This window comes from Equus przewalskii, chromosome 14, assembly GCF_037783145.1.
Source record: "Equus przewalskii isolate Varuska chromosome 14, EquPr2, whole genome shotgun sequence".
Classification (NCBI taxonomy): Eukaryota; Metazoa; Chordata; class Mammalia; order Perissodactyla; family Equidae; genus Equus; species Equus przewalskii.
In genome coordinates this window covers 37,840,284-37,864,640 of record NC_091844.1, presented here as the reverse complement: position 1 = coordinate 37,864,640, position 24,357 = coordinate 37,840,284, and the positions used below count along the sequence as shown (strand labels likewise).

Sequence of the window (24,357 nt, the reverse complement as noted above, 5' to 3'; positions counted from 1 at the left end):
GGTGATCATGGCCAAAGCAAAAAGTTTGCGATGTTGAAAGAAAAGGCTGGACCGGACTATGATGTTGAATTTACTGCCAGCTCTGGGTGGTTTAAATGATTCAAGAATCGTTATTCATTACATAACGTGAAAGTGGGTTGTGAGTCTGCAAGTGCTGATGTGAAGGCAGCTGAAGAATTTTTGGAAACTCTAGATAAGCTGATTATGGAGGAAAGTTACATGCCAGAGCAAATATTCTATGAGGGTGAAACCTCCCTATTGTGGAAATGGATGCTTGAAAGGGTTCATCCATCAGGAAACCAAGTCAGTGCCAGGTTTCAAGGCTTTTAAGGACAGGATAACAGTCTTCCTTGGGGGCAGTGCTGCAGGCTGCAAATCTGGCACAGTGAGAATCTCAGGGCCCTCAGGCATACCAATAAACACACACTGCCAGTGTGCTACAGGAGCAATAAGAAGTCATAGATGACACATTCTCTTGCAAGATGCCCTCTTAAATTGGCTGTGCCAACGAAATGGAGAAGTACCATTTGAAGAATAACATGCCTTTCAAATTTTGCTTATTTTCATAATGCTCCCAGACATCCTCCTTTTATTGGTGATCTTCATCCCAATATCAAAGCTGTGTTTCTCCCTCCAAAATCTCTTTGATTCAACCAATCGATCAAGGAGTTACTGCAGCTTTTAAGGACTACTACTGGAGGAGTTTTAGCAACATTTATGTCTAGGCTATTGCTGTGCCTGAGAAGACACTGATGCAATTCTGGAGGGACTACAACATCTATTACTTCATCAAGAACCTTGCTTGGTCTTGAGGTGATGTCACTAAGGAGTGTATGAATGGCATCTGGAAGAAGACATCAAGAGGTTTGTCCATGACTTCAAAGGATTGTCAAGGATGAGGAGGTTGCAAAAATCAACAAGTCTGTAGTTGAGATGGCAAATAATGTTAATGTAGGTATGGATGAGGATGACATTGAGGTGCTCCTACAGGTGGTTCCTGCAGAATTGACTAATGAGGAGCTGTCGGAACTGGAACAGGATGTCTGGCTGAAGAAGATGCAAGAGAAAAGGAAACTGCAGGAGAAGGAAAAAAAAGAACCTCCAAAAAAAGAACCTTCCTTCACAGTGAAGGGTTTATAGACCTCAACAAGCTCTTTAAAATGTCTGAAAACATGGACCCCAACACTGAAAGATTTTCATTAATAGAGAGGAATGTTCATGGTGCATTGTATGCTTATGAGCGAATCTATGATGAAAAAAAGAAATAAGCCAAGCAAACCACCATGGACTTATTTCCGAAAAGAGTCACACCTCCTCAAGAAGAGCCCCAGGTGTGTCATTCAGGAGGTATTCTAGAGGAAGGCATTGTTATCATAGGAGATGACATCTCCATGCATGTTATTGCCCCTGAAGACTTCCAGTGGGCAAGAAGTAGAGGTGGAAGACAGTGATACCAATGATCCTGACCCTGTGTAGACCTAGGCTAATGGGTGTGTTTGTGTTTTAGTTTTTATCAAAAAGTTTAAAAAGTAAAAAAAAAATTTTAAATAAAAACTTTTAGAATAAGGATATAAAGAAAGAAAATAATTTTTTTCACAGCTCTGTAATGTGTTTTAAGCTGTGTTATTACAAGAGTCAAAAAGTTTAAAAAATTTTAAAAGCTCATAAAGTAAAAAAGTTACAGTAGGCTAAGGTTAATTTATTATTGAAGAAAGAAAAATATTTTTTATTAATTTAGTGTAGCCTGAGTGTAAAGTGTTTATAAAGTCTACAGTAGTGTATAGTAATGTCCTAGGCCTTCACATTCACTCACCACTAACTCATTGACTCACCTAGAGCAACTTCCAGTCCTGCAAGCTCCATTCATGGTAAGTGCCGTATATGGATGTACCAGTTTTTATTTTTTTATACCGTATTTTTACTGTACTTTTTCTATGTTTAGATATACAAATACTTACCATTGTGTTACAGTTGGCTACAGTATTCAGTACAGTAACATGCTGTACAGGTTTGTAGCCTAGGAACAAAAGGCTATGCCATATAGTCGAGGAGTGTAGTAAGCAATACCATCTAGCTTCGTGTAAGTACACTCTATGATGTTCACACAATGACAAAATCGCCTAATGACACATTTCTCAGAACATACCCTTATTAAGGGATGCATGACTGTATTTCATTCCTTTTGATGTTACTGTAAATGGAATAGTTTTCTTAATTTCCTTTTTCTTAGTGTATAGAAATGCAATTAATTTTTGTGTGTTGCTTTTGTATCCTGTGTCTTCACCAATATCACTTAGTAGTTCTAACTGCTTTTGTGGAGTCTTTAGGGTTTTCTACATGTAAGATCATGTCATCTGCAAACAGCAATAGTTTTACCTCTTTCCTTCCAATTTCAGTGTCATTATTTTTTGTTTCTAATTGTTTTGGCTAGGACTTCCAGTACTATTGTTGAGTAGGAGAGGTAAGAGTGGGTATTCTTGCCTCGTTCCAGAAATTAAAGGGCAAGCTTTCAGCTTTTCACTGTTGAGTATATTAGCTGTGGCCTTTTCATAAATGGCTTTTATTGTGTTCAGGTAAGTTCCTTCTATACCCAATTTGTTGAGAGTTTTTTTTTTTAATCATGAAAGGGTGCTGAATTTTGTCAGATGCATTTCCTGCATCTATTGAGATGATTATGTGAATTTTATCCTTTGTTCTGTTAATAAGATGTGTCACATTTATTGGTTTTCATATGTTGAACCATCCTTGCCTTCAGGGATAAATCCTACTTGGTCAAGTGTATAATTCTTTTAAGGTGCTGTTGAATTCGGTTTGCTAGTATTTTGCTGAAGATATTGCATCTATGTTCATCAGGGATATTGGTCTGCAGTTTTCTGTTCTTCTGGTGTCTTTATCTGCTTTGGTATCAGGGTGATGTTGGCCTCATAAAATAAGTTTAGACGTGTTCTCTCTGATTTTTTGGAAGAGTTTGAGGAGGATTAGTGTTAATTCTTCTTTAAATGTTTGGTAGAATTCACCTGTGAATCCATCTGGTCCTGGGCTTTTCTTTGTTGCAAGCCTTTTGATTACTTTTTCAATACCTTATTTATTATTGGTCTGCTCAGGCTTTCTCTTTCTTCTTTATTCAGTGTTGTTAGGTTGTGTCCTTCTAGGAATTTCACCATTTCTTCTAGGTTTTTCAATTTATTTGTGTATAATTGATCATAATAGTTTCTTATGATCGTTTTTCTTTCTGTGGGATCAGTTGCACTGTCTCTTCTTTCATTTCAGATTTTATTTGAATCTTCCCTCCTTATTTCTTAGTCTAGCTGAGGGTTTGTTGACTTTATCTTTTCAAAAACCAATTCTTAGCTTCCTTGATTTTTAAATGTCTTTTCCTATTCTCTATTTAATTTATTTCTGCTCTAATCTTTATTATTTCCTTCCTTCTGCAAACTTTGGGATTAGCTTGTTCTTTTCTAGTTCCTTGAGGTATAAAGTTATGTTGTTTATTTTAGATCTTTTCTTAAAATAAAAAGTTTATTGCTATAAACTTTCCTCTGAGTACTTTCTGCTGCCTCCTATAAGTTTTTATATATTGTATTTTCATTGTCATTTGTCTTGAGGTATTTTCTAATTTCCTTTTTATTTCTTCTTTGACCCAATAGTTTTTTCAGAGTGTGTTTTTATTTTTTTATTTTTTTATTGAGTTAATGATATGTTACAATCTTGTGAAGTTTCAGTTGTACATTAATGTTTGTCATTTGTGTTGTAGGTGCACCACTTCACTCTTTGTGCCCACCCCCCATCCCACCTTTCCCCTGGTAGCCACTAATCTGTTCTCTTTGTCCACATTTTTAAATTCCTCATATGAGTGGAGTCATACACAGATTATCCTTCTCTAACTGGCTTATTTCACTTAACATAATTCCCTCAAGTTCCGTCCATGTTATTGCAAATGGAATGATGTTCTGTTTTGCAGCCGAGTAGTATTCCATTGTATATATATACACCACATCTTCTTTATCCATTCCTCTGTTGATGGGCACTTAGGTTGCTTCCATGTCTTGGCTACTGTAAATAATGCTGCAATGAACATTGGGATGCATAGGACTTTTGGAATTGCTGACTTCAAGCTCTTTGGATAGATACCCAGTAGTGGAATGGCTGGATCGTATGGTAGTTCTATTTTTAGTTTTTTGAGGAATCTCCATACTGTTTTCCATAGTGGCTGCACCAGTTTGCACTCCCACCAGCAGTGTATGAGGGTTCCTTTTTCTCCACAGCCTCTCCAACATTTGTTACTATTAGTTTTAGATATTTTTGTGATTCTAACGGGTGTAAGGTGATATCTTAGTGTAGTTTTGATTTGCATTTCCCTGATGATCAGCGATGATGAGCATCTTTTCATGTGCCTATTGGCCATCCGTATATCTTCTTTGGAGAAATGTCTGTTCATGTCTCCAGCCCATTTTTTGATTGGGTTGTTTGATTTTTTTGTTGTTGAGTTGTGAGACTTCTTTATATATTATGGATATTAAGCCTTTGTCAGATATATGACTTGCAAATATTTTTTCCCAGTTAGTGGGTTGTTTTTTTTGTTTCAATCCTGTTTTCATCTGCCTTGAAGAAGCTCTTTCATCTGATGAAGTCCCATTTGTTTATTCTTTCTATTGTTTCCCTTCTCTGAGAAGACATGGTGTCCAAAAAGATCCTTTTAATACTGATGTCAAAGAGTGTACTGCCTACATTTTCTTCAGAAGCCTTATGGTTTCAGGTCTCACCTTTAGGTCTTTGATCCATTTTGAGTTTATTTTGGTGAATGGTGAAAAAGAATGGTCAATTTTCATTCTTTTACATATGGCTTTCCAGTTTTCCCAGCACCATTTGTTGAAAAGACTTTCTTTTCTCCATTGTATGCTCTCAGCTCCTTTGTTGAAGATAAGCTGTCCATAGGTGTGTGATTTTGTTTCTGGGCTTTCAATTCTGTTCCATTGATCTGTGCACCTGTTTTTGTACCAGTACCATGCTGTTTTGATTACTGTAACTTTGTAGTATGTTTTGAAGTCAGGGATTGTGATGCCTCCCGTTGTGTTCTTTTTTCTCAGGGTTGCTTTAGAAATTCGGGGTCTTTTGTTGCCCCATGGAAATTTTAGGATTCTTTGTTCTAATTCTGTAAAGAATGTCATTGGGGTTCTGATTGGGATAGCGTTGAATCTGTAGATTACTTTAGGTAGAATGGACATTTTAACTATGTTTATTCTTCCAAGTCATGTACATGGAATGTCTTTCCATCTCCTTATGTCGTCATCCAATTCTCCCAGAAAGGCCTTGTAATTTTCATTATATAGGTCCTTCACTTCCTTAGTTGAATTTACCCCAAGGTATTTTATTCTTTTTGTTGCGATTGTGAATGGTATTGTGTTCTTGAGTTCTTTTTCTGTTAGTTCGTTATTAGAGTATAGAAATGGTACTGATTTATGCAAATTGATTTTATACCCTGCAACTTTGCTGTAGTTGTTGATTACTTCTAAGAGTTTTCCAATGGATTCTTTGGGGTTTTCTATATGTAAGATCATGTCGTCTGCAAACAGCGAGAGTTTCACTTCTTCCCTCCCTATTTGGATTCCTTTTATTCCTTTTTCTTGCCTGATTGCTCTGGCCAGGACCTCCAGTACTATGTTAAATGAGAGTGGTGATAGAGGGCATCCTTGTCTCGTTCCTGTTTTCACGGGGATGGCGCTCAGTTTTTGCCCACTGAGTATGATGTTGGCTCTGGGTTTGTCATATATGGCCTTTATTATGTTGAGGTAGTTCCCTTCTATGCCCATTTTCTTCAGAGTTCTTATCATAAATGGCTGTTGGATCTTGTCAAATGCCTTCTCTGCATCTATTGAAATGATCATGTGGTTTTTATTCCTCAGTTTGTTGATGTGGTGTATCACGTTGATTGATTTGCGGATGTTGAACCATCCCTGTGTCCCTGGTATGAATCCCACCTGATCCTGATGTATGATTCTTTTGATGAATTGCTGAATTCTGGTTGCCAAAATTTTGTTGAGAATTTTTGCATCTATGTTCATCAGTGATATTGGGCTGTAGTTCTCTTTTTTCGTGGTGTCCTTGTCAGGCTTTGGTATCAGCGTGATGTTGGCCTCATAGAATGTGTTAGGAAGTGTTCCATCCTCCCTAATTTTTTGGAATAGCTTGAAAAGGATAGGTATTAAATCCCCTCTGAATGTTTGGCAGAATTCCTGAGGGAAGCCATCTGGTCCTGGGGTTTCATTCTTTGGGATGTATTTGATTGCTATTTCAATCTCTTTCCTTGTGATTGGTCTATTCAAATTGTCTGCTTCTTCTTGAGTGAGCTTTGGGAGATTGTAGGAGTCCAAGAATTTATCCATTTCCTGTAGATTATCCATTCTGTTAGCACAGAGTTTTTCATAGTATTGTCTTATAATCTGTTGTATTTCTGCAGAGTCTGTTGTTATTTCTCCTCTTTCATTTCTGATTTTGTTTATTTGAGCTTTCTCTCTTTTTTTCTTTGTAAGTCTGGCTAGGGGTTTCCCAATTTTATTTATCTTCTCAAAGAACCAGCTCTTTGTTTCATTGATCCTTTCTACCACCTTTTTCGTTTCAATAGTATTTATTTCTGCTCTGATTTTTATTATTTCTCTCATTCGGCTGACTTTGGGCTTTATTTGTTCTTCCTTCTCTAGTTCAGTGAGGTGTAGTTTAAGATTGCTTATTTGGGATTTTTCTTGTTTGTTGAGGTGTACCTGTATTGTGATGAATTTCCCTCTTAATACAGCTTTTGCTGCATCCCATATGAGTTGTTATGGCATGTTATCATTTTCATTTGTTTCCAAGTATTTTTTTATTTCTTCTTTAATTTCTTCAATGATCCATTGCTTGTTCAGTAGTGTGTTGTTTAGTCTCCACATCTTTGTCCCTTTCTCAGCTTTTTTCTTGTCATTAATTTCTAGCCTTATAGCACTATGATCTGAGAAGATGCTTGTTATTATTTCAATTTTTTCAAATTTGTAGAGGCTTGCCTTGTTTCCCAACATATGGTCTATCCTTGAGAATGTTCCATGTGCACTTGAGAAGAATGTGTATTCAGCTCTTTCAGGGTGGAGTGATCTATATATGTCTATTAAGTCCAATTGTTTTAGTTTTTCATTTAGCTCCACTATTTCTTTGTTGATTTTCTGTCTGGATGATCTGTCCATTGATGTGAGTGGGGTGTTGAGGTCCCCTAGTATTATTGTGTTGTTTTTAACATCTTTCTTTAGGTCTGTTAATAGTTGCTTTATGAACCTTGGTGCTCCTATATTGGGTGCATAGATATTTATAAGCGTTATTCCTTCTTGAAGAAGTGTCCTTTTGATCATTATATATTGTCCCTCTGTGTATCTCTTTACATGTCTTATTCTGAAATCCGCTTTGTCTGATATAAGAATTGCAACACCTGCTTTCTTTTTGCTTGCTATTAGCTTGAAGTATTGTTCTCCACCCCTTCACTCTAAGCCTGTGTTTGTCCTTGGGTCTGAGGTGTGTTTCCTGGAGGCAACAAATTGTTGGATCTTGTTGTTTAATCCATTTTGCCACTCTGTGTCTTTTTATTGGAGAGTTCAATCTATTTACATTGAGAGTGATTATTGATGCATGTGGATTTAATGCTGTCAATCTGTTGCTCGTTATCTGGTTTTCCTGTGTTTCTCTTCCTGTGTGCTTTAGCCTACCCATTGACTACTGCAATTTCTTATGCTGGGTTTCTTAGATTTTTCCTTATTTATGTTTTGTGGCTCTGTTCTGTTTTTTAGTTTAGTGGCTACCCTGAAGTTTGTATTTAGAATCTTGTGTATAATATAGTCTATTCTCTGGTGGTCTCTTACTTACTTGGCCTAGACTGATTTAGTCCCTTTGCTGTTCCCCTCCTGAATTATTATTTTCATTTCTTATTACAACTCGTGTTATGAGTTTGTAGTTAGAGTGATAAGATTGTATTTGCTTTGGTAGTTTCCTTACCTTTATCCTAATGCTATAGTTGAATATTTGCTATCCTATTCTGCTTCTATTTATCTGTCTCCCTACTCTGTGGTTTGTGACCCGTTTCTCCCTTTTTTCTTTTTTCAGGTATGAGAGCCTTCTTGAGGATTTCTTGTAGTGGAGGACTTTTGGTTACAAATTCCCTTAACTTTTGTTTGTCTGGAAAAAATTTAATTTCTCCCTCAGATCTGAAGTATATTCTTGCTGGATAGAGTATTCTTGGCTGAAGATTTTTATCTTTTAAAGTTTTGAATATGTCACTCCATTCTCTCCTAGCTTGTAAGGTTTCTGTAGAGAAATCCGCTGAATGTCTGATACAAGTTCCTTTGTAGGTTATTTTCTTCTGTCTTGCTGCCCTGGGTATTCCTTCTTTGTCTTTTATTTTTGCTATTTGTACTACTATATGCCTTGCAATAGGTCTTTTTACATTGACAAATCTAGGAGAGCTGAAATCTTCCTCTAAACACATTTGTCCCTCAATCCCTAGATTTTGGAAGTTCTCTTCTGTAATTTCATTAAGCACACTTTCTGCTCCATTTTCCTTTTCCACGTTCTCCGGAATTCCTATGATCCTTAGATTCTTTCTCCTCATTGAATCTGCTATCTCTCAGAGATTTTCCTCATTTTTTTTAACTCTTAGTTCTCTTTCTTCCTCTGTCTGGAGCCATTCAGCCTGTCTATCTTCGATTATGCTAATTTGCTCCTCTATGGTGTCTACACGGGCATTCAGGGAATTCGTATTCTGTTTTATCTGGTCCATTGTGTTTTTCATCTCTAGTAATTCTGTTTGATTCTTCTTTATAATTTCAATCTCTTTTGGGAAGTAACTCCAGAACTCGTTGGCTTGTTTCTCTATCTCTCTACCTCATTGAGTTTTTTGTTTATAGCTACTCTGAACTCATTATCACTTAGTTTACCTATTTCTAAGTCCTCAGGACTTAATTCTGTGTTTTTATTGTTTTCCTTCTGGTCTGGAGCTTTTATAAATTGCTGGATGGTAGAGGAGCAGTTTTTTTGCATGATGGTAGAATTTGGTTGCAGTTACAACCTCTTGCCACTAGATGGGGGTCTAGAGCTGCGCGTTCTGAGCTCTCCACCTTCGGGCAAGATGGCGGCGCCCCATACAGTTTGCTGGGGGGAGGGGCTGTTTTTCTCGTGCGCCGATCTGAATTCGGATCAGTTCTGTTCTCTGGTCTCCCGGGGCCCTGGGTTTATGGGGTCCCCGCGCATGGAAGGTTTCCCCTATCAGTGGGTTTCCACTATACCGGCAGTGGGAGTCCTGGATGATTCCCCGGTCGCGCGACCCCTCCCACGCTCCTTCCCACACCCGTGGCAGTGATCCCAGACTCTCCGGGAGGGAGCGAAGTTCTCTCCTACCCTGTTCCAGCTTCTCCAAGGCCGGCAGCAGGGTCTCCGTCCTCTGTCTTTTTGATACTGTAGGTCTCTGACATCCTGGCATTAGGCTTCTTAGCTGAAATTCAGTTTTTTTCCAGTCCTTTGTTGTAGTTTGGAGGGGAGAGAGTCCTGTGTCAGTTCACCCTGCCATTTTGCCTCAAATGGTCCAGAGTGTGTTTTTAAAACTTCTATGTATTTATGAATTTTCTAATTTTCTATTATTCGTTTCTCATTTTGTTACCTTGTGATCAGAAGATACTTGCAATGATTCTAATCTTCTTAAATTTGTTAACATTTGTTTTGGGACCTAGTATGTGATCTATACTGGAGAATATTTCATATGCACTTGAGAAGAATGAGTGTTCTGCTGCTGTTGGGTGGAATGTTCTATATATGTCTTTAGTTTCCATTTGGTCTGTTATGTTGTTCAATCCGGCTGTTCCCTTATTGATTTTTTCTGTCTGGATGATCTATCCATTATAGAGAGTTGGGTATTGAACAATCCTACTATTATTGTATTGCTGTTTATTTCTCTTTTCAGCTCTTTCAATGTTTGCTTTACATATTAATAAATATTTATATACTATAGGTTTATATTTGTTGTTGGGTGCAGATATATGTTTTTAATTGTTATATCTTCCTGTTGAACTGACCCTTTTATCATTATATAATGATCTTTGTCTCATGACAGTTTTTGACTTAGAGTCTGTTTTGTCTGATATAGTGACTCCTACTCTCTTTTGGTTACCGTTTGCATGGAATATCTTTCTGCACCCTCTCACTCTTAGCCTATATGTCCTTAAATCTAATGTGAGTATCTTGTAGACAGCATGTGATTGTCTTATTTTTTTATCCATTCAGTCACTCTCTGTCTTTTGATTGAGGAACTAAGTCCATTTATTTTAAAATAATTATTGATAGGAAAGGAGTTACTATTGCCATTTTTAAATTATTTTCTGTCTTGTAGTTCTCTTGTTCCTCTCTTCTTTGCTTGCCTTGCTTTATTGTTTGATGATTTTTTTGTAGTAGTATCCTTTGAGTCTTTTCTCTTTCTATTTGTTGTATCTATTAGACTTTTTATTTTTGTGGTTACTACTGGGCTTGCTTTAAACATTTTATAGTTATAACCGTCTCTTTTAAGCTAATAACTTCAATTGCATACAGAAAGTATATTCTTTACTTCTTCTCTCTCACACACACTTCATCAATTGATGCCAGTTTTACTTCATTCTGTATTATGTTTCCATTAACAAATTTCAGTGGTTATAGTTATTCTTACTACTTTTGTCTTTATTTTATATGCTAGTATTACAAGTGCTTTATGTGTCACCATTACAGTATTACAGTATGGTGTTGGTCTTTATATTTCCTTTAGTAGTGAGAATTATACTTTCATATGCTTTCATGTTATTGTTTAGCATTTTTTTGTTTTAACTTGAACTCCCTTTAGCACTCCTTGTAAGGCAGATCTAATGTGATGAACTCCCTCAGCTTTTGTTTGTCTAGAAAAGTTTCTATCTCTCATTCATGCTTAAAGGCAGTTTTGCCAGGTAAAATATTTGTGGTTGGCAGTTTTTTAATCACACTCTTTTCTGGACTGCAGAGTTTCGCTCAAAAATCCACCAATAGTCTTATGGGCTATTCCTTTTACACTCCTTTGTATTTGACAAGTCATTTTCCTCTCATTGCTGTGATAATTCTCTTTGTCTTTGACAATTTAATTTTGACAATTTAGTTATAATGTGTCTCATGAAGACCCCTTTGGGTTCAATTTTTTTGAAGCCTTTTTCACTTCAAGAATCTGGATGTCCATTTCCATCCCTAGATTGGGGGTGTTTCAACCATTATTTCTTTAAATAAGTTTTTGGCTCCTTTCTCTCTCTCTTTTTTTCTTCTGGGACTCCCATAATGCATATATTGGTTCCTTATTGGTATCCCATAAGTCCCGTGGCTTTCTTCACTCTTTTTCATTCTTTTTGTTGTTGTTCCTCTAAATGAATAATTTTAAATGATCTATCTTCAAGTTTGCTGATTCTTTTCTGCTTGATTGATTCTTCTGTTGAAGTTACTGAATTTTTCAGTTCAATCATTGTATTCTTCAGCTCTAGGTTTCCGGGGGTTTTTTTGTGTATGTGGTTTCTGTTTCAACTTCTCATTTTTCTCAGGTATTGTCTTCCTGGTTTTCTTTAGTTATCTATCTGTGTTCTCTTTTAGCACATTGAGCTTCTTTAAGATGAGTTTTTAGAATTTTTTATCAAGCAGTTCATAGATCTCCATTTCTTTAGGGTTGGTTACTGGAAGTTTATTAATTTCCTTTGCTGGTGTCATGTTTGCCTGATTCTTTGTGATCCTTATAGCTTTGTGTTGGTGTCTGTGCATTTGAAGGAGCAGGAACCTCTTTCATTCTTTAGAGGCTATTTTTGGCAGGTAAAGACATATTCCTGTCAGGTCACCAGATGGAGGGCATTCCTCCAGGACTGCAGTTGAGCAGTGCCAGGGCCAGGTCATGGGGCTACTTCTGGGTCCATAGCTGGCAGGCCTACTACTTGGGGCACAGATTGCTGTGCCTCCTCCCAGGTCCCTGGGTGGATGAAACTGCCTCCAGGACCATGGTTGAGCAGTTGGAGTTGGTCATGGGGTTGCTTCCAGGTCTGCAGTGGGCAGGTCTGTTACTTGGGTCCCAAGTGGGTGTGCTTCCTACCAGGTCTGCAGGTGGGCAGGGTTGGTATGTGACCACAGCTGAGTGGGGCTGGAGCCACATCCATAGGGGGATTGGGCTGCTCCTGGATCTGTAGCTGGGTCTGTATTTAGCAGGCCTGCTACCAGAGCATGGGCTTGCTTTCTTAAAAGTGTCTTTCCTCAGTGCAGTACTCTACTGGGGTATTGCAACTTCCTACCTGGATTTTGAAGCTCCCACAATGATCCTTTTGTTTGTGGATGGTTGCCAAATCTTTTTTTCTATGTGGGAATGAGGGCTGGGAACCTCCTAGTCTGCCATCTTATTAGTAACTGTCAACTTTTAATTTTAACTTTACTGCTGACCTTGTTGAATACTCTTAACTCCATACTTTTCATCAAATTCAAAGGGAAACAAACTTAGAAAATACCATTTTTTCTACTGAGAGTCATGTATCTTTAAACCATTAATGCCAAAAGAATCACTTTAAATTATTTATTCAACTGCCTATCTTTATGAGATTCATTCCATTGAAATTTTGATTTCGTAGGTGAGAAGAACTGAAGAGGTGAAGTGAACAGTATTGGGTTGGAGTTGGGACCATGTATTATATAGGCTTGTGACAGGCAGTTGGTAGACTTCAGTTTATGAAAGAAAATCTTAACAACTGCTATATGCTTGACACTATGCAATACTTCTCAAAGATTCTTTTTCACTACTATCCACTTCCCTTAGATGCTGAAGTTGCTCTCATGCATTTCCTTCCCTAGGCTATCCAGAAGAAAAACTTAATATAAAGCCTGTTAACTCCACATGCCTCTCTTGTCCTTCTGTGTATCTTCATTTCTTCCAAATTTTGCATTTCAAAGTCTCCAAAACTTATTAGTTTAGGAGAATTGACCCATTCTCAGAGACAAAGGTAAGAAAACGAGTATGCCAAGCTTAGATTCATCTTTAGGGGAAAGGGAAAAGGGGACAAAGTGAGAACATTCAGATTTTAAATATTTTTGTCCCTTCACAGGTAGTCATCTATGTGTCATTTGTGCTGTCTTATTTTCATAATTTCTTATGCATGTTGAAATTCCACTTACCTTTGAAGGCCACCTCTCAGCTGAACATCTTGGCTGGAAGTGATTCCTCTGTTACCTCCTCATGCTTTTTTATGGTACCACTTTTAGGGAGTATATCGCATGGCTGCCTTATGTTATAGTACTTACTATGTACATTTCTTTCTTACTAAATTGGGCAAGAATCATGCCATTTTTCTCAGTGACTTGCAGAGCCTGGCTTCTCAACGTATAATCTCAAGACTAGCAGCATACACATCACTTGAGAGCTTTTTAGAAATTCAGAATCATGGGCTCCACCCCAGAAATACTGAATGAGAATCAACATTTTAAGAGGTCCCCAAATTTATTTGTATGCTCATTAAATGTAAGCCTTTGTTATAATCAGGTAACTTGGTATTTTATATTATACCAACCAAGAGCAGTCTTATAACCACCAACTAGAAATGCCCAAGGTTTTCTTAATTTATTCATTTAGTGAAAGCTCTTGCCAGTTAAAATATTGTTTTTCTGTTACACTTTGAATACTTTGGGTAACTTGGATACCATTACCTTCTTCGTTACAGGTCTTAGGCATCAAAGATCCAGCACAGGTGTCTTTTTCAAGTTTATTCCTTCTGTTAAATACTTGTCTGTTGTGTATGGTTTTTTTAATTGGAAAAAGGATTAAGAAGAAAATTATAGGGTTAAATACGTTATAGATTTTTAAGTATTGAATATTTTCAAACTTTTGAGGTTTTAAAAACTGTAATTAAAAAAATTTTCCTTGGAAGCTTTCAACAATATAATCATTGAAATACCATAATGTAAAAAACATTGAAAACCACTTTTAATTTTCCCACCATTAAATATTTTACAGGACATTTTGAACAGCAATTAAATTCAACCTTAACATACAAATAAAAGATTTTACATATACAGTTTTAAAAGAAGTAGTCGTGGAAACAAAATTTGATGCTCTGAACTCCTGGGTATTCCAAATTAGAATGAATGTTCTAAAAAAAGTTTTCTATTAAACAAATTTTATTTTCCTGATTTTAAAAGTAGTCCCCTATTACTGTAGGAAAAAACACCGAAAAAGAACATCAACATAATCCAAATATCCAGAGTTCTCATCTGGATAGTTACCTCCTGTACTTATTATTATGCGTCTTTTTTAACAAAGCTGAGATAATATTGTCATATGAAATTTTATATAACTCTTACATAATATTTTTTGGTTTAAAATTTTATTTAAATTATTATACATTACAATAGACTTTTAAAGGTATAGATTCTATGAATTTTAACAGCTGTATAGATTCATGTTATTACTACCACAATCAGGAGACAGAATAGTTTCATCATGCCAAAAAAACTCCCTTAGACTTTATAGTCACTCTCCCCTACCAGTAACCCCTGGCAACCGCTAATTGCTTTTCTATAACTATAGTTTTGACTTCAAGAATGTCATATAATTGGAATCATACAGTATAAACTTTGTGACTGTTTTCTGTCACCTAGTGTAATGCCCTTAGTATTCATACAAGCTGTTACATGTATCTATAGTTCGTTAATTTTTATTGCTGAGTAGTAATCCATTGTCTAGACTTACCAGTTTGTTTATTCACTTGTTGAAGGATGTTTGTTTTACCAGGTTTTGGCAGTTGTGAATAAAACAGCTATAAACATTCATGTACAGGTTTTTGTGTGACATAAGTTTTCATTTCTCTATGGTAAGTACTCAGAAATAGGATTGCTGGCTCGTATGGTAAATTTAGGTTTAACTTTATAGGAAACTGCTAAACTGTTTACCAGGATGGTTGTACTGTTTGTATTCTCACCAGCAATGTATGAGAGTTCCAGTTGCTCTTCATCCTAACCAGTGGTTGTTATTGTCCTTATGGGTTTGATTTTTTTTGGTGAGGAATATTGGCCCCGAGCTAATATCTGTTGCCAATCTTCCTCTCTTTTTTTTTCTCCCCAAAGCTGCAGTACATAGTTATATATCCTAGTTGTAAGTCCTTCTAGTTCTTCCATCTGGGATGCTGCCATGGCATCACTTGATGAGTGGTGTGTAGGTCTGTGCCGAGGATCTGGACCAGTGAACCCTGGGCCACCAAAGCAGAATGCGCAAACTTAACCACTGCACCACCAGGCTGGCCCCTGTCATTATGTTTTTATTATAGACATTGTAATAGGTGTGCAGGGGTATCTCATTTTTTTTTTTCCTTTGGGGAAGATTAGCTCTGAGCTAACATTTGCTGACAATCCTCCTCTTTTTGCTGAGGAAGATTGGCTCTGAGCTAACATCTGTGCCCATCTTCCTCTATTTTTCAGGTGGGACGCCTGCCACAGCATGGCTTGATAAATGGCGCCTGGGTCTGTGCCTGGGATCGAAACCAGGGAACCCTGGGCTGCCAAAGCAGAGCGCAAGAACTTAACTGCTACACCACTGGGCTGGGTGCGCTCATGGAGTTTTTAATTTTGCATTTCCCTCATGGCTAATGATGTTGAATATTTTTTTCATGTACTTATTTGCCATCTGTATATCTCCTTATTGAAGTATCTATTCAAATTAAGTCTTTTGCCCATTTTAATTGGATTGTTTGTTATTTCTTAGTGTTGAGTTCTGAGGGTTTTTTATATATATATACATTTCACATCTTCTTTATCCAGTCATCAGTTGATGGGCACTTGGATTGTTTCCATGTCTTGACTATTGTGAATAGTGCTGCAATGAACATAGGCGTACATATGCTACTTTGGATTGTTGATTTCAAATTGTTTGGGTAGATACCCAGGAGTGGGATAGCTGGGTCATATGGTAGTTCTATTTTTAGTTTTTTGAGGAATCTCCATACTGTTTTCCATAGTGGCTGCACCAGTTTGCATTCCCACCAGCAGTGTATGAGGGTTCCTTTGTTTCCACACTCTCTCCAACATTTGTTATTTTTAGTCTTAGTGATTATAGCCATTTTAACAGGCATAAGGTGGTATCTTAGTATAATTTTGATTTACATTTCCCTGATGATTAGTGATGTTGGAGATCTTTTCAGGTGTTTATTCGCCATCTGTATATCTTCTTTGGAAAAATGTCTGTTCACAACCTCTGCCCACTTTTTGATCGGGTCGTTTGTTTTTTTATTGTTCACCTGTGTGAGTTCCTTAGATATTATGGAGATTAACCTCTTGTCCGATATATGATTTGCAAATATTTTCTCCCAATTGGTGAGTTGTTTCTTTGTTTTGATTCTAGTTTCCTTTGCGTTGCAGAAGCTCTGTAGTTTGATGAACTCCCACTTGTATATTTTTTCTTTTGTTTCCCTTGTCTGAGAAGACACGGTATTTGAAAAGATCCTTTTTAGTGCAATGTCAAAGAGTGTATTACAGATATTATCTTCCAGCAGTTTTATAGTTTCAGGATGTATCTTCAAGTCTTTGATCCATTTTCAGTTTATTTTTCTGTATGGTGTGAGATAATCGTCTACCTTCATTCTTTTGCATGTGGCTGTCCAGTTTTCCCAACAAGTTTTTTTTTTTATTGAGTTATTGATAGGTTACAATCTTGTGAAATTTCAATTGTACATTAATGTTTGTCAGTCATGTTGTAGGTGCACCGCTTCACCCTTTGTGCCCACCCCCCACCCCACCTTTCCCCTGGTATCCACTAAACTGTTCTTGGTCCATAGTTTTAAATTCCTCGTATGAGTGGAGTCATACACAGGTTATCTTTCTCTCGCTGGCTTATTTCACTTAACATAATTCTCTCAAGGTCCATCCATGTTATTGCAAATGGAATGATTTTGTTCTGTTTTGCAGCTGAGTAGTATTCCATTGTATATATGTACCACATCTTCTTTATCCATTCGTCTGTTGCTGGACACTTAGGTTGCTTCCACCTCTTGGCTATTGTAAACAGTGCTGCAATAAACATTGGGGTGCACAGGACTTTTGGGATTGCTGACTTCAAGCTCTTTGGATAAATACCCAGTAGTGGGATGGCTGGATCGTATAGTAGTTCTATTTTTAGTTTTTTGAGGAATCTCCATACTGTTTTCCATAGTGGCTACACCAGTTTGCATTCCCACCAGCAGTGTATGAGGGTTCCTTTTTCTCCACAGCCTCTCCAACATTTGTTGCTATTAGTTTTAGATATTTTTGTGATTCTAACGGGTGTAAGGTGATATCTTAGTGTAGTTTTGATTTGCATTTCCCTGATGATCAGCGATGATGAGCATCTTTTCATGTGCCTCTTTGGAGAAATGTCTGTTCATGTCTCCAGCCCATTTTTTGATTGGGTTGTTTGATGTTTTGTGGTTGAGTTGCAAGAGTTCTTTATATATTATGGATATTAAGCCTTTGTCAGATATATGACTTGCAAATATTTTTTCCCAGTTAGTGGGTTGTTTTTTTTGTTTCAATCCTGTTTTCATTTGCCTTGAAGAAGCTCTTTAATCTGATGAAGTCCCATTTGTTTATTCTTTCTATTGTTTCCCTTCTCTGAGAAGGCATGGTGTCCGAAAAGATCCTTTTAATACTGATGTCAAAGAGTGTACTGCCTACATTTTCTTCAGAAGCCTTATGGTTTCAGGTCTCACCTTTAGGTCTTTAATCCATTTTGAATTTATTTTGGTGAATGGTGAAAAAGAATGGTCAATTTTCATTCTTTTACATATGGCTTTCCAGTTTTCCCAGCACCATTTGTTGAAAAGGCTTTCTTTTATCCATTGTATGCCCTCAGCTCCTTTGTCAAAGATAAGCTGTCCATAGATGTGTGGTTTTATTTCTGGGCTTTCAATTCTGTTCCATTGATCTGTGCACCTGTTTTTGTACCAGTACCATGCTGTTTTGATTACTGTAGCTTTGTAGTATGTTTTGAAGTCAGGGATTGTGATGCCTCCCGTTTTGTTCTTTTTTCTCAGGATTGCTTTAGAAATTCGGGGTCTTTTGTTGCCCCATATGAATTTTAGGATTCTTTGTTCTAATTCTGTAAAGAATGTCATTGGGATTCTGATTGGGATGGCGTTGAATCTGTAGATTGCTTTAGGTAGAATGGACATTTTAACTATGTTTATTCTTCCAAGTCATATACATGGAATGTCTTTCCATCTCCTTATGTCGTCATCCAATTCTCCCAGAAAGGCCTTGTAATTTTCATTATATAGGTCCTTCATATCCTTAGTTAAATTTACCCCAAGGTATTTTATTCTTTTTGTTGCGATTGTGAATGGTATTGTTCTTGAGTTCTTTTTCTGTTGGTTCATTACTGGAGTATAGAAATGGTACTGATTTATGCAAATTGATTTTATACCCTGCAACTTTGCTGTAGTTGTTGATTACTTCTAAGAGTTTTCCAGTGGATTCTTTGGGGTTTTCTATATATAAGATCATGTTGTCTGCAAACAGCGAGAGTTTCACTTCTTCCCTCCCTATTTGGATTCCTTTTATTCCTTTTTCTTGCCTGATTGCTCTGGCCAGGACCTCCAGTACTATGTTAAATGAGAGTGGTGATAGAGGGCATCCTTGTCTCGTTCCTGTTTTCACGGGGATGGTGCTCAATTTTTGCCCACTGAGTATGATGTTGGCTGTGAGTTTGTCGTATGTGGCCTTTATTATGTTGAGGTAGTTCCCTTCTATGCCCATTTTCTTCAGAGTTCTTATCATAAATGGCTGTTGGATCTTGTCAAATGCCTTCTCTGCATCTATTGAGATGATCATGTGGTTTTTATTCCTCAGTTTGTTGATGTGGTGTATCACGTTGATTGATTTGCGGATGTTGAACCATCCCTGTGTCCCTGGTATGAATCCCACCTGATCCTGATGTATGATTCTTTTGATGAATTGCTGAATTCTGGTTGCCAAAATTTTGTTGAGAATTTTTGCATCTATGTTCATCAGTGATATTGGGCTGTAGTTCTCTTTTTTCGTGGTGTCCTTGTCAGGTTTTGGTATCAGCGTGATGTTGGCCTCATAGAATGTGTTAGGAAGTGTTCACTCTTCCCTAATTTTTTGGAATAGCTTGAAAAGGATAGGTATTAAATCCTCTCTGAAAGTTTGGTAGAATTCCCCAGGAAAGCCATCTGGTCCTGGGGTTTTATTCTTTGGGATGTTTTTGATTGCTGTTTCAATCTCTTTCCTTGTGATTGGTCTGTTCAAATTGTCTGCCTCTTCTTGAGTGAGCTTTGTGAGATTGTAGGAGTCCAAGAATTTATCCATTTCCTCTAGGTTATCCATTCTGTTGGCATATAGTTTTTTGTAGTATTCTCTTATAATCTGTTGTATTTCTGCAGAGTCTGTTGTTATTTCTCCTTGCTCATTTCTGATTTTGTTTATTTGAGCTTTCTCCCTTCTTTTCTTTGTAAGTCTGGCTAGTGGTTTGTCAATTTTATTTATCTTCTCAAAATACCAGCTCTTTGTCTCATTGATCCTTTCTACTGCCTTTTTCGTTTCAATAGTATTTATTTCTGCTCTGATTTTTATTATTTCTCTTCTTCAGCTGACTTTGGGCTTCATTTGTTCTTTTTTCTCTAGTTCAGTTAGGTGTGCTTTAAGGTTGCTTATTTGGGATTTTTCTTGTTTGTTAAGATGTGCCTGTATTGCGATAAATTTTCCTCTTAATACAGCTTTTGCTGTATCCCATATGAGTTGGTATGGCATGCTATCATTTTCGTTTGTTTCCAGGTATTTTTTTATTTCTTCTTTAATTTCTTCAATGATCCATTGCTTGTTCAGTAGTGTGTTGTTTAGTCTCCACATCTTTGTCCCTTTCTCAGCTTTTTTCTTGTCATTAATTTCTAGCCTTATAGCACTATGATCTGAGAAGATGCTTGTTATCATTTCAATTTTTTTAAATTTGTAGAGGCTTGCCTTGTTTCCCAACATATGGTCTATCCTTGAGAATGTTCCATGTGCACTTGAGAAGAATGTGTATTCAGCTCTTTCAGGGTGGAGTGATCTATATATGTCTATTAAGTCCAATTGTTTTAGTTTTTCATTCATCTCCACTATTTCCTTGTTGATTTTCTGTCTGGATGATCTGTCCATTGATGTGAGTGGGGTGTTGAGGTCCCCTAGTATTATTGTGTTCTTTTTAACATCTTCCTTTAGGTCTGTTAATAGTTGCTTTATGAACCTTGGTGCTCCTATATTGGGTGCATAGATATTTATAAGCGTTATTTCTTCTTGATGAAGTGTCCCTTTGATCATTATATATTGTCCCTCTGTGTCTCTCTCTACCTGCCTTATTTTCAAATCCACTTGGTCTGATATGAGAATTGCAACACCTGCCTTTTTTTCCTTGCTCTTTGCTTGAAGTATTGTCCTCCACCCCTTCACCCTGAGTCTGTGTTTGTCCTTGGGGCTGAGGTGTGTTTCCTGGAGGCAACAAATTGTTGGATCGTGTTCTTTAATCCAAGTTCAATCCGTTCACATTGAGAGTGATTATTGATGCATGTGGACTTAATGCTGTAAATCTGTCGCTCATTATCTTGTTTTCCTGTGTTTCTTTTCCTGTGTGCTTTAGACTACCCATTTAATACTGCAATTTCTTATGCTGGGTTTCTTAGATTTTTCCTTATCTATGATTTGTGACTCTGTTCTGTACTTTATTTTAGTGTCTACCTTGAAGTTTGTATTTAGAATCTCGTGTATAATATAGTCTATTCTCTGGTGGTCTCTTACCTACTTGACCAATACTGATTTAGACCCTTTCCTCTTCCCCTCCTAAATAATTATTTTCATTTTTTATTCCAACTCGTCTTATTAATTTGTAGTTAGAATGCTAAGATCGTCCTTGTTTTGGTGGCTTCCTTACTTTTACCCTAATGCTATAAGTGAATATTTGCTACCCTGTTCTGGTTCTATCCATCGGTCTCCCTAGTCTGTGGCTTGTGTCCCCTTTCTCCTTTTTTTCTTTTTTCAAGTATGAGAGCCTTCTTGAGGATTTCTTGTAATGGAGGGCTTTTAGTTACAAATTCCCTTAACTTTTGTTTGTCTGAAAAAGATTTAATTTCTCCCTCATATCTGAAGGAAATTCTTGCTGGATAGAGTATTCTTGGCTGAAGGTTTTTATCCTTTAAAGCTTTGAATATATCACTCCATTCTCTCCTAGCTTGTAGGGTTTCTGTAGAGAAATCCGCTGACAGTCTGATAGGGGCTCCTTTATGGGTTATTCTCTTTTTTTTCCTTACTTCCCTGAGTATTCTCTCCTTATCATTCCTATTTGCCAACTTTACTACTATGTGCCTTATGGTAGGTCTTTTTACATTGACAAATCTAGGAGATCTAAAACCCTCCTCTACACACATTTCTCCTTTGATCCCTAGATTTGGGAAGTTCTCTTCAATAATTTCGTTAAGCACATTTTCTTCTCCATTTTCCTTTCCCTATTCTTGGGAATTCCTATGATCCTTATGTTCTTACTCCTCATTGAGTCCATTATCTCTCGGAGATTTTCCTCATTTTTTTTAATTCTTAGTTCTCTTTCTTCCTCTGTCTGGCGCCATTCAGCCTGTCTGTCCTCGATTATGCTAATTTTCTCCTCTATGTTGTCTACACGGGCATTCAGGGAATCCGTATTCTGTTTTATCTGGTCCACTGTGTTTTTCATCTCAAGTAATTCTGTTTGATTCTTCTTTATGATTTCAATCTCTTTTGTGAAGTAACTCCAGATCTCGGCTTGTTTCTCTATCTTTCTCTCTACCTCATTGAGTTTTTTGATTATAGCTGCTCTGAATTCATTATCACTTAGTTTACCTAATTCCAAGTCCTCAGGACTTAATTCTGTGTTTCTATTGTTTTCCTTCTGGTCTGGAGCTTTTATAAATTGCTGGATGGTAGAGGAGCGGTTTTTTCTCATGGTGGTAGAATTCAGTTGTAGTTACAGCCTGTTGCCACTAGATGGGGGTCGAGAGCGGCGTGTTAGCTCTCCGCCTTGGGGCAAGATGGCTGCGCCCACTGGCTTTGCTGGGGGGGGGAGGGGCTGTTACTCACACGCGCCGGCCTGGGTTCAGATCAGTTCTGTTCTCTGGTCTCCCAAAGCCCTTGATTTATAGGGTCCCCACGGACGGAAGCTTTCCCCCCATCAGCGGATCTCCACTGAATCAGCGGCAGGAGTCCTGGATGATCCCCCCATCGTGCGGCCCCTCCCCCGCTCCTTCCTGACCCACGCCGCAGTGATCGCAGACTCTAGGGGAGGTAGTGATGTTCTCTCCTACCGTTCCAGCGCCTCCGAAGGTGTAAGCAAGGTTATGATCTCTGCCTTCTTGGTATTGTAGGTCTCTAACGAGCTGGCATTATGTTTATTCTCTGAAATTCAGTTCTCCCAATCTTTTGTTGTATTTTGGAGGGGAGAAAATCCCGGGTCAGCTCACCCCGCCATTTTGCTCCACCCCTCCAAGTTCTTTTTTTTTAATGGATTGTGCTTTTAGCATTGGAACTGAGAATTCTTTGACTAATTATAGATCATGAAGATTTTCTCCTATGTTTTCTTCTAAAAGTTTTATAGTTTTACATTTTATTCAGATCTATGATCCATTTTGAGTTAATTTTTGAATAAGGTGTGAGGTTCAGTTTGGAGCTCATTGTTTTTACACATAGATGTCCAGTTGTCCAATACCATTTGTTGAAGAGTATCCTTTCTCCATTGAATTGCCTTTACCCCTCGCCCCTTTATTTTTTGCTGAGGAAGATTCGCTCTGAGCTAACATCTGTGCCAGTCTTCCTCTATTTTTTAGTATGTGGGCTGCCAGCACAGCATGGCCACTAAGTATAGGTCTGCACCTGGGAACTGAACTTGGGTTGCTGAAGTGGAGTGTGCTGAACCTAACCACTAGGCCACTGTGGCTGGCCCCGGAGTTGCCTTTATACTTTTGTCAAAAATCAGTTCAGCATATTTGTGTGGGTCTACTTCTGGGTTCTCCATTGTTTTATTAATCTATGTGTCTGTCCTTTTGCTAATACCACAATTTCCTGATTAAGATAGCCTTAGAGCAGGGAATGGCAAACCACAGTCCATGGGCCAAATCCAGCCCATGCCTACTTTTGTAAATAAAGTTTTATTGGAACAGACCCACACTGACTTATTTACATAATATCAAAGGCTGCTTTCTTGCTACAATGACAGGCTTAAGTAGCTGTGTCAGAGACTGTATCTCCTGCAAAATCTAGAATATTTACTAAATGGCCCTTCACAGAAAATGCTGACACCTGCTTTAGAAAACCTTAAGATCATGCGTGATTCCTCTAACATCATTTCCCTTCTTCAGAATTGTTTTTGCTAGTTTCATTGTCTTTCTATGTAAATTTTAGAATCAGCTTGTTACATCTACAGAAAACTCTTCCGGGATTTTGATTAGAATTGTGTTAAATCTTTAGATCAATCAGAAGACAGTTGACATGTTTACTATATTGAGTCTTTCAATCCATAAACATAGTGTGTGTTTCCATTTATTTTGGTCTTCTTTTCTATTTACTAGTTCTATAAATTGTTGAGAGAGGAGTATTGACATCTCTAATTCTCACTGTAGATTTGTCTATTTCTCTTGTGACTTCTGTAATTTTTTTGCTTCATATATTATGTTGTCAGGTACATGCACATTTAGGATTGTTACATCTTCTTGATAAATTGACTGTTTTATCATTCTATAACTTCTTTCTTTATCCCTGGAAATTTTATTGCTCTGAAACTCACTTTGTCTATTAATACCATCATTTGAGTTTCTTTTGATTAGAATTTTCATAATTTGTCCTTTTTCCATCTTTTTTACTTTTTACCTAGTATGTCATTATATTTGAAGTGAGTTTCTTGTGGACAGGATGTAGTTTGATCATGATTTTTTAAACCTATTTTGACAAGCTCTTTAAATTAATTGCTGTGTTTAGACTATTTATATTTAATGTACATATTTATATGTTTGGATTTAAATCATGTTATCTTATTTGTTTTGCTCTCACAGTTTTTCTTTTTGCTGTTTCCTTTTTCCTGATTTCTTTTGGGATATTTGAACTTTTTTTGGTATTTTATTTTTATTTATCTATTGTGTTTTTTATTATTTATCTTTGTGTAGTTTCATAAATGGTTGATCTAGGGATACAGGATACATAACTTTTCACAGTCTACTTAAAATTAATATTTTACCACTTCAAGTGAAATGTAGAATTCTTTCTACCATTTACATCCCTTTACCCTTTTGTTGTATTTTTCTT

At 37.2% G+C, this 24,357-nt stretch overlaps 1 protein-coding gene across 3 annotated transcripts in view; it reads right to left on the bottom strand.

Annotated features, from left to right (window-relative positions):
- Positions 1-24,357, bottom strand: part of WDPCP (WD repeat containing planar cell polarity effector) — a 385,152-nt gene that overhangs the window by 33,360 nt on the left and 327,435 nt on the right. For 2 of the 3 annotated variants that reach the window (XR_011526047.1, XM_070572535.1), the window contains exon 16: positions 13,723-13,802. Coding sequence is in view for 2 of the 3 variants with exons in the window: in XM_070572535.1 (XP_070428636.1) it covers positions 13,723-13,802 (80 nt within the window). In the remaining variant the exon portion in view is untranslated. Of the gene's footprint in view, positions 1-13,605; positions 13,803-24,357 lie in introns of those variants that run through there. The other variant, XM_070572534.1, reaches the window with a different exon arrangement.